Source organism: Sturnira hondurensis, unplaced genomic scaffold, assembly GCF_014824575.4.
Source record: "Sturnira hondurensis isolate 20B ecotype Veracruz unplaced genomic scaffold, ASM1482457v3 Scaffold0002840, whole genome shotgun sequence".
In the NCBI taxonomy this organism is placed as follows: domain Eukaryota; kingdom Metazoa; phylum Chordata; class Mammalia; order Chiroptera; family Phyllostomidae; genus Sturnira; species Sturnira hondurensis.
This window is the reverse complement of record NW_028075471.1, coordinates 11949413-11964845: the sequence shown is the minus strand read 5'-3', so window position 1 is coordinate 11964845 and position 15433 is coordinate 11949413. Positions and strand designations below refer to the sequence as shown.

Below are 15433 nucleotides of genomic sequence, written 5' to 3'. Positions count from 1 at the left end.
ATAGTTCTCAAGGAGGTATCCATTTTCAGTGTTTGAAATCTTCCTCTCTCATAGTGGCCTCTTCTGACTTCACCATATTCAGTCATTATTTGGTTAAACTTAACCCCAATAAAGGGGAATTACTTAAATTCTGTATTTTCTTCTTTGTACTACCAACTCTGATAGGATATTTAGGGAAGTTTGTGTTATTTGAATGTTTTCTGCAGCCTGTATAGGCCTCTCTGAGGTTTTCTCATTCTTTAAGCTCAAAAACCTAAAATTCTTCAACATGTAAAAACACTTTTGATGGCTTTATTGTTATAACAGTAGCCCAAGCCCTCTGCAAGAAGCATTAGAAAAAGAAGGAGGAGACCTGGATTGGTGTCCCTGCTTGGTTCCTAAACATGACAGTATCTACTTCCCTTATTGCTAAAATGACTACCTAGGATTAAATCATGTCTGTGTGCTTCCTTTCTAGCTCTCAGAATTTGAGTCCATGAAAATTTTTATTTTCCCAATTAGAATCGGTTAGGCCAGCGGCTAACCTATAGTTACAATAGCTAGAAGAAATTTGCCATCTTTTATATTTGTCTATTGAAATCAGGTGATTTCATCCACTTTAAAATAAATATTTTATCCATTTATACTTAGTAGCCCTCATTGATGCAAGAACAAATTATTTTGAAAAGTCAATATTTCTTTTAAAAATAGTGAAAATTTTAATGTCTTAATCCTTCAACAAATAAGAATAATGAATTATGATATAATTCAAAACACAGATGTGGGGACAGAAGCAGAAGACCTTTGGAGTAACGTGCAGTGAGATAGTTCTGCCAAGTCAGGTGAATGGTCCCTAGGAAGCGTGTGTCTTTATTTGTCCTTCATTTATTAGGCATATGTCTTGATAGAAAGCACATAAGGGTTTTTGACTGTAGGTCTTGATGCTTTTCCTATTTCTAACAAGTAAAATCTCTTATCTCTAGATGTCATGCCTCAAAAAATCTGTTGCCATAAAATTTCCACTTGAAATCCTGGCATCAAAGAAAAACTTCTGGGCCCAGATCATCTTTGCTAAAGTCAGTCTGATCGTTAGTTTCTGCACCAAAAAGTGGCACTTGGCAGACTTTTGGGTGCCTGTCTTAACAGCAAGAAAACCGATAGGGTGCACAGAGAACTAACTGTCTCTGTCTCTGTCTCTGTCTCTCTGTCTCTCTCGGTATAGATATATATATAGATGTGTGTGTGTGTGTGTGTGTGTGTGTGTGTGTGTGTGTGTGGTGAGACATCCTCAGTGTGTAAGGAATGTGTTGCTATAAGGCAGGGGTGTCAAACTCATTTTCACTGGGGGCCATATAAGCCTCAAGGTTGTTGTCAAAGGCCAAATGTAGTTTCAGAACTATATAAACATAACTACTCCTTAACAGTTAATATAGAGTTCAGCACTGCTGCCAGGTAGAAACAAGGTGCCAGGCCAGATAAAACAAGATGGAGGGCCAGATTTGGCCCGTGGGCCTTGTGTTTGCCATGTGTGATGTAAGGAATATGTTGAATGAATGCCCCCTCGCTTACCAAACTACAACCAGTGACAGGTGGTAAACTGTGATACACTAATTCATAAATTCTTTCAAATAATTGATACTGCCCAGTCAGTGATATGTGCATCAAACTGTGTCAAAGCATTTGCACTCTGCACCACTTTCAGTGGCAATCTACCAGCCATTTCGAGCATAGAGTTACAATAGCATAATGAGGTCTTGCATGTTAATGTGTCTCCTGGTGATTCTTATGTACCTTCCAAAGATACGCTAGCAATGAATATGTGTTGGCTTCTAGAGAAGTAAGGAAGAATCTGCTCATTCTTCCCAAGTTATGAATTTATTTTTTACTGATTAGTAATTTCAAAATGTTTCTTCTCACTTGGCTTAATTTCCCCTTTTTCTTCAAACTTATTGTTTTTTTAAATCTACACTCCTGGATATAAATTATAAAACCAACTCAAATTAGTTTAAGTAGCAATGGGCATTTAGGGGACCGTGGGTAGCCCTGATTTCACAGGCTCCATCATGGTATTAGGTGATTTTCTGTATCTTTCATCTCTGCTTTCCTTTATGTAGGCTTGTGTCTCAGGCAGGTCTTCACAAACTGTGTCAAGAGGGTTACCAGCACCTACGGTACACGAACCTATCAACATGATAACTTCGGCCTCAAGAGGCCACCTTGATAAGAGCAAAACTTCCATGCCTGGCATTTATTGGTTTGCCTTGGGTCATGCACCTGATCCAGTCACAAAGACAAGAGTGATAGGAGTGTGTCTTGGGCCCACCACATAAGCTAGGAGTGCATTTAAGGCAGTCCCCACCTGGGTCTAGAGTAGAGGGAATGGTTTTAAAGGGGGATCTGAGTGGTGGTACCAGAGGAGAGAACAGATGCAGAGTAAGGAAAGACCACAGCCAGCCTCCTCAAAGGTTTTGTGGTTTGGGTGGCAGTGGCTGTTTCATGGGCTTGACATCCTCCATCCAACTTTTGTTTACCCTTGTTCTCATATTTGTCATGGAGAGCTACTGATTAGAGAAAGATTCCATTTACAGCCCTTCGTTATTCCTCAGTTTGCATTCAGGAAATCAGCAAGTCTATAGGATAATCACTAGGGGAGAGAGAAAGAAACTACTTCTGATTTTATGTTTTCAATCCCCCTGGAGGCTGACATTTAATATCATTGGCCTTTATAAAAACTCAACATTAATGTCAACATTGCCACAGTTTGTGGATGCTTTGGTGACATCACCTCTTGGTGTTTCTAGTGATAAGAAGGCAAGCAAACTCATACTTAGAGCCTTCTTTTAAAACCCAAGTTAAATTCATCCACCCACATAATACTGTTCTGGAGTAACTGCCTTGGTTTTCACAGGACCATTCTCCTCACTTTTGCAAAATATACTCTGTGACTCACTGGTGTAGCTGTCTCTAACCTCTGAATTTTATGTGCTTTCCAGCTTGATTTGTGAGTCTTTGATCTTTGCTACTATCTACCAAAAATGCTTTAAATAACTTATATGAAATGGGCAATACTTGTGTTTTCATCATGGACTTCGTTCTTGCATTCAAAAGGTCCTCTGAGTCGTGAAGCCAAATGGTGCCTCCAGAATGAGCGTGCATCTGAGTCTGCGTTTTGATGACCTTCTAGTTTAAGGGTTTGTCTTTAGTCATGATGTGTCTTCTTTGACATGGCCAAGATGGTGAACAATGCGTTATTTAAACTTGCTTTTCTCTTATTTATTTTTAGGTAAAATATATTTGGTCCATCATTTTTATGTTTTATATTTAGAAACCCTTATCTAAATAAAACAATATAGTCAATGGTCAGAAAGTAGGAAAGGATGAGGGCTTTTAAATGCTCACAGTGTTTGGGGTAAGGCCCCAGGTTGGGGTATAATTGATGATTTGTTTTTCCTCTCTCCCCCCATGACGAACTAGCCGATTCTGGTGATCAGGAAGAGCGCCCTCTCCAAGAATCAACGCTGCCACCTGTGAATAGTAGCATCATCGCTGCTCCCATCACGGACCCTTCTCAGAAGTTCCCACAATACCTACCTCTTTCTGCAGAGGATAATTTAGGTCCTCTACCTGAAAACTGGGAGATGGCCTATACCGAAAATGGAGAAGTCTATTTTATAGAGTAATGTATACCATTATTTCTACCTGAATCTCTCCCTTTCTTTTATTCCCCTTCCTTCCCTCTCTCTACCAACTACAGATATAGATTTAATCTGAAAGGATGGATCACAGGCTGGTTGCATTCTTTTATGCAATATAACAAGCTTTGCACACAAAAAAAGGCAATTAGCATATCATCCTAGTCATTGAGCCTGATTGGCTTGAGGAAACATAAGGTTGATAATATACCTAAAGGTTAGAAAACTAAATTATGGTGTATATATAAATCATGGTCTAATATATAAAGAGCATATTTAACCATTAGCCATTTGTTTCTGTGAATATGTATCAATAGATACTGCTCTATGTATAGTCAAATTCTGGAAGTATCTTAGTACTTGAATTTGCATAAGGAATTTAAGGAATTTATTTTCTAACCATATAATACATTTCTGGGTAACTTAAGTATATGTTCCCATTCAAATATACAGGGTCTGGCAAAAATAATGCCCCTGTTTTATTATGAAATCTTTTATTACAAAATCATAACTGTCATTCTATAACATGATATCACATTCAAGCACAGCATATGACATTTTAGGTGAAAAGTTCAAATTAAAACGATAAATTATGACACCCATATTATTACCCTACCAACCACACTCAAGCAGGTATTTCTTCTGCTGGACCCTGTATATTTGACCATATATTTTACAATTAGAAAAATCATGATGATAAGACAGTATAATTTTCTTAAAGAAGTAAGAGTGAAGGAAAGGCTTGGCTCTCAGAACACCCTCTTTTAGAGCCAACCCAGGAAATTTGAGGTAAGTGAACTAGAGCTCTTGTGTTATCGTCCATCCTGAAGGAGGGGCAGTCAGTCCACACTTCTGCCTTCATGTTAGTGACACATGCGTGTTAGTGACAGGCGTGGAAGACGTGGTCCTTTCCTTGGAGCCCGAGATGCAGTGGTGAAGAGCATGCCTAGAAAGTCATGTTGTTTCCCTTACTAGTTGTGTAACCTTGGAAACTTGAGTTTACCTCTTCGTATCTCAATTTGCCGTATCCATCTGTATCCGTAAAAGATGTGAATATTATGAATCATTCCGTCCTTGTCAGATTGTCATGAGAAGTTGATGAGATACTGGCTATAAAATACTTGAGCTAATACTAATGAGTGAGCATTATTGTCACAGTTACCATTCCCATCATCATCCTTTGGTTATTACTGAGAATTTTAAATCTTGTTATAAAAATGGATTTCAACTGTAAGCTTAGGATTTTGTGCTTAACTTTTGCAATAAATTACTTTTGAAATTACATCTATTAGTAGGAAAAATTGTGTGGAGCAAGGGGAAATACAACAGGAATTCCTGATACAGAGTAATATGTGAAACTCATATCCTTGGAAAAGAATGTACCAGTAATTTTTGCTAATGTTTGACTTCATAAATTTGAAAAAAGTGAATTGGTTATTTTGATGCTTGGTGAAGATATTTAGTGAACACCCAACACTGGGTAACTTTTAGGAGACTGCAGTAATATGCTTACTTTATGTAAAAAAGATTTTTTAATTTAATTCTTTTTTTTTTTAAGAAAGAGGGGAAGGGAGGGAGAAAGAGAGGAAGAGAAACATCAGTGTGTGGTTGCCTCTCACGTGACCCCCACTGGGGACCTGGCCCACAACCCAGGCATGTGCTCTGACCTGGAATCGAACCAGCGACTCTTTGATTCTCAGCCTGCACTCAATCCACTAAGCTACACCAGCCCGGGCAATATGCTTAATTTTTATAACCTGGTTTAGCTTTTTACTGATGGTAATGTTTTCTACAATATTAGACATTTACCTAATAGTTAATAGAAAAATTATGCAAAACTGTGGCTTTCAACAACAATGGAATTTTGTCAGAAGCTATCAAAATCTGTAAATATTAAGTTTTAGATATGCACCATTTATATTTTAGCCTAAATTATATATCCTGATTAATGAGTTTTCAGGTTTCCTTCATTCTGAAGAGCTTCATTTTAGAATATCTTGCCTTGAATAGCAAAGTTAAATTTGTGTAGACTCAGATGTACCTGGTTTTATGTATGACCGTGGGTATTTATAGTTTATGAGGAATCTAGGAAATGCTGGAATTTGAAGGAATACTAAAAATGAAGCATGGGCATAATATAGAAAACAAATGTAAGAATACTTTGGAATGGAAGAAAAGGCAGACTAGCTAGGAGGCTTGGGAACAAAGGAAGTTTTTACCTCATGTATCCCAAGCTTGGACCTGAAGAAACCAGTAACCCAGAAATACCAAGTGAAGACTGGGGGAAAAAAGCCCCACTAAAAGCCTGCTCTCTCTAACCAAAGCACCAGGAAAGGGTCATCCCACAAGAGGGAAAGTTTTTCTTCAATAACTACTGTAGTCTAGCCAACAACACAGAAAAACCTGTGGCCCTGTGCCTGCCAGCAGAGGTCAGGTGGGGACCTAGTCCCCTACCCTACCCTCCATAGGCTGAAACTAGGAGCCCAAACTTCTCTGCCACGGTGGTGTCAAAATGGCACAGAGAAAGCTGCAATATAACATTGCTTGTAGCCAAACATTAATAGACAACCTCAGTCTCCCTGTCTGGACACAGTGGAGGCCATGTGGGGGAAAGCGTGGACCCTCACCCTGACCTAGAAGTAATGAGGCAGCCTCCTCTTCCCTATCAGGTGGTTTCCAGAGGAGGTCTGGTGGAGAGACAGTACTTTTACCATCATCCAGTGGTAAGAGGCCCCCATCCCACAGAGTCAGCGGAACCAAGTTGGGAGCAATAATGAGGCACTACTACCCTCCCAGTCATGCTGGGATCAGCAGAGACCCAGAGGGGAGCTAGAACTCCCAGCTTCACCCAGCAGTAATAACAAGGAGCTCTTCTTCCCTTTGGGTGTCAATGAAGGCCAAATCGGGCCGCTGGGCTTTAACCCCACTCACAAGGAATGGGTAGCGCCATCTCTTCCCCTGCTTGAGCAGTGTCAGGAAAACCTACTAAAACAGAAGGTTTAAATGTGCTCTAGAATGCTATACCTAGCACTCTAGTGTCCCAAGTGTCCAGGTTTTAATAAAAATTCCCTTGTACCAAAATTCAGAAAAACCTCAAATTGAGTGAATAAAGATAACCAGTAGAAGCCAACACCCAGTGGCAGATGTCAGCATGATCAGGCAAATTTCAAAGCAGCCATCATGTAAGGTCTTTAATGAGCAGTTACAGACATGCTTGAAACAAACGGAAAAATAGAAAGTTTCAGCAAAAATGAATTCTCAGGAAAACAACAGAAGTTATAAAAAATGGAAATTTTACAATGGAAAAATTAAATAACCAGAAGAAAAAGCTCAGTAGATAGAGTCAACAACAGAATGGAGGGGTGAGCAGAAAGAATCAGTAAACTTCAAGGTAGAAAATACAAATTGCCCACTCTGAACAACAGAGAGAAAATGAACTGTGTAAAATAATGAAAAGAACTTTGGGGGGCTTTGGAATAGTAATAGAAGATCTAATATTTGTGTCCTCAGAGTCTCAGAAGAATGGAAACTGAGTGGGGCTGAAAAAGTACTGAAAGAACAAAATTCTCAAAATTTGCCCAAAGAAATAAAACTATAGAGAAGCTCAGTGGATGCAGACAGCCTCACTCCCCCCAAGAAACTATACCAAGATACATCATAGTCAAACTTCTGAAAACAAAGAAAAATCTTAAGCAATGACAGAAATAATATATGGCTTATATTGGTGAAACAATTCAAATGACACTGTATTTCTCATCAGAAGCCACAGGCCAGCAGGAAGCAGTACAGCATTTTTCATGTACTGAAGGAAAAGAAAGATAAACACACAGTTCCGTATCCAGTGAAAATAAAAGGAAATGAAGACATTTTTAGATGAAGGAAAACTAAGCATTTGCCACCAGCAGGCTTGTACTAAATGAATGGCTGAAGGTTGTTCGCTAAACAAAAATAAAATTATAATAGAAATGTTCTTGGAACATTAGAAAGGAAGAAGGAACAATGAAAGAGTGAAAATATAGGTAAATAAAATACATTTTTCCTCTTAAATTTTCTAATTAGGTGTGAGAGTATAGCAAAAATTATAACATTGTCTAATATGTTTTAAGTGGATGTAGAGAAAATATTTAAGACAATTTTATTATAAATGAGGGAGGGAAAGAGATATTTATGTGTGTGTATTATTGTAGCAGACCCTGTCCAGCAGAGTCCGCTTGTTGTGGCTGACGACGAGAATCAATGCACAGGCGACAACAATCCTGTGTGGAAAAAGGGAACAGGCACAGCTGCTCCCTCAAGGGGAGAGTTCCTCTGGTGCCTCAGCCACTCCCTCAAGAGGGGAGCACCCCGACCCTTGCCTAGACAGGCTTTTATTTTCCTAAGGTCTTACATCAAAGAAAGATTTATTATCTATCACATAGAATATTACTGTCTACATTCTAGGTACAATTAAGGAAATAAATAACATATAGAGGGGAGTGGCAATGAGCTGATTAGCTCTGTCCTTGAGAGAGCTCACACAGGCTTTGGAAATTATCTTGAAGATAGATAATACACATTTGTTGCTTTAGACCAGGTAATGGAGTTTTACCAAGAGCAAGCCATACAGTCTGTATTTATTTTCTAGGCCTGATTCCCAGGGGAAAACTCGGTTTGCAAGTCTGGGTTCTGCCCACCACTTCGCATCTGTAGGTTTTCCATACAGAACTGAGTCATATTTGCCAGGCCAAGACAAACCGGTCCCCTACATATTATATATATATATANTGGCAATGAGCTGATTAGCTCTGTCCTTGAGAGAGCTCACACAGGCTTTGGAAATTATCTTGAAGATAGATAATACACATTTGTTGCTTTAGACCAGGTAATGGAGTTTTACCAAGAGCAAGCCATACAGTCTGTATTTATTTTCTAGGCCTGATTCCCAGGGGGAAAACTCGGTTTGCAAGTCTGGGTTCTGCCCACCACTTCGCATCTGTAGGTTTTCCATACAGAACTGAGTCATATTTGCCAGGCCAAGACAAACTGGTCCCCTACATATTATATATATATATAAAACATATGGATTAATGGCTAGATATGTGACTGTATATACTGAGAGACGATATATTCAGTTTGTTTGGGCTGCTGTAACAAAAATAGAATAATGTGGGGGACTTAAACAACAGACATTTCTCACAGTTCTAGAGGTTGGGAACTTCAAGATAAAGGTGCTGGTAGCTTCTGCATCTGATTAGAATTCACTGCCTAGTTCACAGATAGCTGTCTTCTCTCTGTGTTCTCACATGGTGGGAAAAACAGGCCAAATACAAAACAAAATGAAAGACTTAAGTCCTAACACATAAATAATTGCATTAAATGAATTTAAATACAACATTTAAAAGATAGAGAATGGCAGAGATTTAAAAATATGACCAAACTATATACTGTCTACCAGAACTAATTTCAAATAAAAAAAATTACTGGTAAGTTGAAAGTAAAATTTTGGAAAAATATACCTTACAACATTAATCAGAAGAAAGTAAGAGTTACCTATTAATATCATATAAAGTGGGGAAATCTCTAAACACTTAGAAACTAAACCGCACACTTCTAAATAAGCTGTGGGTCAAGCAGGACATCTCAGGGGAAATTTTTAAAAATTACATTGACCTGAATAAAAACGAAAATATAAGCATCTCAAAATAGGTGTGATACAGCCAAAAAAGTGATGGGGTGGGGGGCAGTGGTGGGAGGAAAATGGAGACAACTGTACTTGAACAACAATTTAAAAAGAGAGAGAGAGAAAGGTAAATTTATAGCATTAAGCACATATATTAGAAAAGAGGAAAGGTCTCTAATAAACCATCCAAACTCCCAACTCAAGAACCTAGAAAAAGAATGGCAAATTAAATGTGAAATAAATAAGTGGAAGGAAATAATAAAGAACAGAAATCAGTAAAATTGAAAATGAAAACAGTGGAGAAAAATTAATGAAACAACCCACTGATTCTTCAAAAACATTAATGGAATTGAAATACCTCTAACAAAACTGAAAAAGAAAAAAAAAAGAACTTTGAGCAGACACAAATTACCAATATTAGGAATTAAACAAGAAATCACCTCAGACCTTGAAGACATCAAAAAGATAAAAGGTAAGTTCTGCATACATAAATTTGGCAACTTACACGAAATGGACCACTTCCTAGAGAAGCATGAATGAACACAACTCATTCAATAGGGAATAGGGAATATAAATAGCCTTATAACTATTAAGAAAATTACTTTTTAATTTAAAAACTCATGAAAAAGAAATCTCCAGGCCCAAATGGTTTCACTAGAGAACCATTCAACTGATTAAATTTCTACACTTTCTTCCTGAAAATAGAAGAGGAGGATACTTTCCAATGTTTATGAAGCGAGTGTTACCTTGTTACCAAAAACAAGGGCGGTCCAAGAAAAAAAGAAAACTGCAGAGCAGAAACTTCGTGAGCATATTAATAGATCAAATATCTGTGATAAAATATAAGCAAATGGTATTCAGTGATTTACAAAAAATTATATACCTTGACCAGATGGAATTATTTAAGAGATGCAAAACTGGTTCAATATTTGAAAATTTAATCAATATAATTTGCCATATTAAGATACTAAAGAAAAAAATAATGTCATAATCATCAGTGCAGTAAGAGCATCTGACAAAATTCAGTACTCATTCACAATAAAAATTCTCAGAAAAATAAGAATAAAGGGTAATTTTTTGATAAAGAACCTCTACAAAAAATGTAATGCTACTATTATACTTCATGGTAGAAGAAAATATTTTTCTTGCAAGATTGGAAATAAGCCAAGGATATTAGTTAGCTCTCACTGCTGGTACTCAACACCATGCTGGAATTGTGGACAGGATGATAAATCAATCAAAGGAAATGAAAGACATACAATCGAAAAGGAAGGAATAGAATTATTTCTCCTTGCAGATTATTGTTATAGAAAATAACAAGAAATGTACAAAAATTTCTAGAATGAGTGAGTTCAGCAAAATTACAAGATAAAACATTAGCATACCACTATCAGTTGTATGTTTATATACTAGTGATGGATATATGGACAAAATTCAAAGTAAAATATTTATATTTACTTAAAAAAACTTCAGTTTAAATCTGATAAACCGTACAAGATTTTGTATGTTGTAAACTACAACATACTGATGAAAGAAATTAAGCCTGTATAAATGGAGAGACATACCCTTATGCATGGATCAAAAGACTCAGAATTGGTACAGTAAAGGTGTCATTTCTCCTCAAATGAGTATACAGATTTATTGCACATCCTCCCAAAATCTCAGTGACATTTTTGTTAGTATAGACAAGTGTATTCTAAAAGTTATATAGGAAGGCAAAGGAAGCAGAATAAGTAAAACAATTTTGACAATACAAGAATAAATCAGAGTTGTCAGTCTATCTGACAGATTTAGTAAATAGCCACAGAAACAAAGTATTTCTGAAAGTGGTGTTGATGGATAAACACGTATGTCAGTGGAACCCAGAAACTGACTCACATATGTGTTCACCTGATTTTTAACAAAGATGAGAAAGCAATTTAATATGGGCAAGATAGCCTTTTCAATAAAGTGGAAGTAAATTAACGTCAACCTCCACCTCATACCTTATACCAAAAAAACCCTCAAAATAGGTCACCATACATTTAAATATAAAATATAAATGGAAAACCTGTAACAAAATATATGGATATTTCCTAGATTAAGATCTGAGAACAGGCAAGGATTCTTAGTTTCACATCATACACATTATCCCTAAAAGGAGTAAATGGTAGGGGGGACAAAGGGGATATCTGCAGTAGTGTCACTGTTTAAAAACAAAAATAAGATGAATAAATGATAAATTCAGATTATGAAAATGAAAAACTTTTGTTTAAGAAGAGACCCTGGTATTGGTAAGAGGATGAAGAGTCGAACTATAGACTGGGGAGAGTATTTGCAAATCCCACATCTAAAAATTGACTGCTGTCAATTTAGAATGTATAAAGAACTCTGAAAACTCAACAGCGTAAAAAATAAAAATCCAAGTAGAAAATAAGCTAAAGACATGAACATAAATTTTCACTGAAGTGGATATACAGATGGCAAGTAAGTACCTGAGGAAATGTTCAACATCATTAGCTGTTAGGGAAATGCAAATTAAAACTACAAAGATATTATAATGTGCCCATTAGGATAGCTAAAATAAAAAGGAGTAACAGCACTAAATTATGGCAACGATGCAAAGAAACTAGATCACTCAGTGATCTAGTTGGTATGTAGAATTGTATGGCATTCTAAAAAACAGCCAGGCCGTTTTTTAAAAGACTGAACAGGCAACTACAATATGGCCCAGCAGGTGCACATTTGGCCAGAGAAGTGAGCATTTATTTTCACTCACATGAAAACCCATGCATGAATATTTAAGTAGATCTATTTCAAATATCAGGTTGGCCAAAAAGTCTATTTATTTTTTTTCTGTAAAATAAAGGACAAGTTTCTATTTTCATCAAAAACTTTATTGATTTGGATATTTTGAGCATGTTGGCTATCTCCTGCATGGTATAACGTTGACCGTTCTCAGTTAATGTCTCAATTTGATCACTGGCAACTTCAGCTGTTCTACCTGACCTTGGAGCATTGTCCAGTGAGAAATCTCCAGCACGAAACTCTGCGAACCACTTTTGACACATTCAGTCAGTCACAGCCCCTTCTCCATACACTGCACAAATCTTTTCTTTGTGTTTCAGTTGTGTTTTTATCTTTCTTGAAATAATGAAGTATGATATGCTAAAAAATGTTGCATATTTCTTCCATCTTCAATGGCTACACAAAAATACACCAATTTTGATGTTGTTTTTGTAAATGCACACTGATATAAAAGCTGTCACAATCTAACAAATTGTTAGATTTGTTAGTTTGAACAATCTAACAAATTGTTCTGAATGAAGTTAAAGACAGCTAGGTGCTACTAGAGCCATCTTATGGGAAAAAACAAATGAACTTTTCTGCCAAACCAATACCAGAAACTGGAAATACTGAGATATCCTTCAGTGGTTACTATGGTCCATTGATGCTATTGAATACTACTAAACAATAAAAGATGTACTGATGTAGAGAGGTGGGCAAAAGTAGGTTTATATGTGTAGTGCAAATTAATAATACAATAATAAATAATAATACAAGAATGAGTTCTGTGTTTCACATACTTACAACCGTAAACCTACTTTTGCCAACCCCAAATGATTATATAATGTATGGTTCCATTTATATAACATTTTCCAAATGAAAAAATTATAGATTGGCAAACAGATTCGTGGTTGCCACTATTTTAAAATTGGTTTTATAAGGAGAAGTTAGAAGGGCACCAGGTATGGGTGTGAGAGCAGTGTGAGTGATCCTTGAGATGGTGGAAAATATTTTGCATCTTGACGGTCTGAACATCAGTTTCCTGAATGTGACATTGTGTTGTACTGTAGTTTTGCAAGGTGTGACCGATGGTGCAACAGGGGAAAAGGCAATGTGGGACTATCTGGTGGTTGTTTTTCCCATAAAGGCATGTGAATCTGCAGTTATCTCAAAATTATTTTTAAGTGTTTTTCTTTTTTTAATCATACACACTCTTCCCTTCCAGCAATGACCATGTTTCCTGTCTTACCGTGCAGGGAGAGTGCAAACCCTGGGTTCTAGTGCTAGATTCCCTGGGTTTGATCCCCAGGTGTCCTTGTATCAGCAGCGTCCTTGGGCAAATTGCTTCCCGTCTGTGTCCTGAGTTTTCCTATCTGTAAAATGGGGAGTAATCATTTCAATATTAATAATACTCCACTCATAGGGTTATTGAAAGAAATAAATTGTAACATGTGAAAGAACAGATTCTGGTAGTTGTAGGTAAACAAATAAGTAGTATTGGTGGTAATAGTAGTTACTGTATTGCCTTTCTTTTAACCCAGTTGGGATGACATGTTACATACAGTTGCACATTCTGCTTTTCACTGAAGGATGTATTTGCAAACATTCAATAAGATTTTATTCTAAGATAAAAAATTGTGGCAGTTTTTAAAAAACATAGTCACAACTTAAACTTTGGAGTTCAAAAAATTTTAGGTTATGCGTAAACTTCAAAAATTTATTTTTAGTTTTTTATTTTCATTTCCAGTTTGCAGCATGAACTCCTGGATTTGCAGCCCTCTGCCCTCCTTGTTTGTGTGCACGGAGTACACTGGGTGCTCAGGCACAGCTGCCCCCCACCCCGCATTGATCTGTTGGGGCCGATTCTGCCAGTCATTCTCGTGACATTTCTAAGACAATTAAGGCCAACGTTCTTTGAAATGTTCCCGTATTCTTCAGACTTTCAAGGCCCAAATCAGTGTCTGTTCAGACATTTCATCTAGAGTTATACCTTCCAGAAGGCAGTTGGGTATAATGTTGACCTTCTTGAAGGTTTTTCTTGGCCCAGGATTTATTTATGTTAAGTAATTTTGGGCTGCCTTTGCTAGATCTGAATCATGACAGTAGGCACTGCAATTAATGATACATGTTAGCTGCTTCGAGCTACTTGTATGAATTGTGGGGGTTTCCCAATGTCATGAGAATTCTTGTGTAGTAGAATGAATGAAATAGCAGCCTTCCTTGTGAATTCCAGTATTCAAGATTTAAGTCATAGCAAATTTAGAATAAATTGGAGTTTGCTCTTCAGCAGATGTGAAAACTAAAATAAATCTAGGTAATGGTGGACAGTATGGACAAGGTGTGTCTTTTGGAACTCTTTTTTTAAAAACAAAACTGGTTTTGCAATTTAAGCTTGCAATAACGGAGTGATTATACCTTGCATAGGTAAAAAGCCTGCCCGAGATCTTCCTTAAGCTGTGTTATAATTCCAAATTTGGGCTCTCCTCTGGTCTGGGTTTGTTGTGAAAGCATTTTTGATTGGTTGAAGAGCAAATGTTCAAGAGTGTAAAAGTCTTTTGTCATTGCTTTTCCTCTTTGCTTTTCCTTTTCAAACATATTCTTGTTTTTGTTTCTGGATTTCAGTCATAACACAAAAACAACATCATGGTTAGACCCTCGGTGCCTGAACAAGCAGCAGAAGCCCCTGGAAGAGTGTGAAGATGATGGTAAGGGGCTCAAAAGGTCTCGGTTTAAATGCATTGGCCATTTGTTCACACATGCATATTTTAGAGTTGTAGCAAGGTCAAACCAGCTTTAACAGTGAGTTTTTAAAAGGTAATCCATCCCTGGCTGTTGTGGCTCAGTGTATTCAGTGTGGGCCTGCAAACCAAAGGGTCGCCGGTTCAATTCCCAGTCAGGGCACATGCCCGGGTTGCAGGCCAGGTCCCCAGTAGGGGGCATGGGAGAAGCAACCACACATTTATGTTTCTCTCCCTCCCTTCTCCAGTCTCTAAAAATAAATAAATAAAATCATTTTTAAAAAAGTAATTCAATTTCTAATAATGCACTGAAGTTTCCAAAAGTGGAAGGGACATCAGTAGAATTGTTCAAGAGAATAATTTATTTATACAAAAAGGCAGGTACATAGTCATATTTCCATTGGAAACAGAACTTTACACAGTCAGAAACTATTTAAATGAAGATACAATTTAAATGATACATTTTAAATAAATCTCTGCCTTCAGGAACTTGAAGGAAACTCTATAAAGTCTAAGAATAAAGACTTACCTATTGAGCACTAATCCTCTATTACAAAAGTCTTGAGGGGGCAGAATATTAGCTTTTCTTAAACTATTGA

General features: G+C 37.0%; 1 protein-coding gene across 17 annotated transcripts in view; it reads left to right on the top strand.

The window, feature by feature from the left end:
• MAGI1 (membrane associated guanylate kinase, WW and PDZ domain containing 1) overlaps window positions 1-15433 on the top strand; it is a 614474-nt gene that overhangs the window by 504798 nt on the left and 94243 nt on the right. For all 17 annotated transcript variants that reach the window (XM_037040898.1, XM_037040888.1, XM_037040886.1 and 14 more), the window contains 2 exons: window positions 3454-3655; window positions 14719-14801. In XM_037040898.1, coding sequence (XP_036896793.1) covers window positions 3454-3655; window positions 14719-14801 — 285 coding nt within the window. The remainder of the gene's footprint in view (window positions 1-3453; window positions 3656-14718; window positions 14802-15433) is intronic.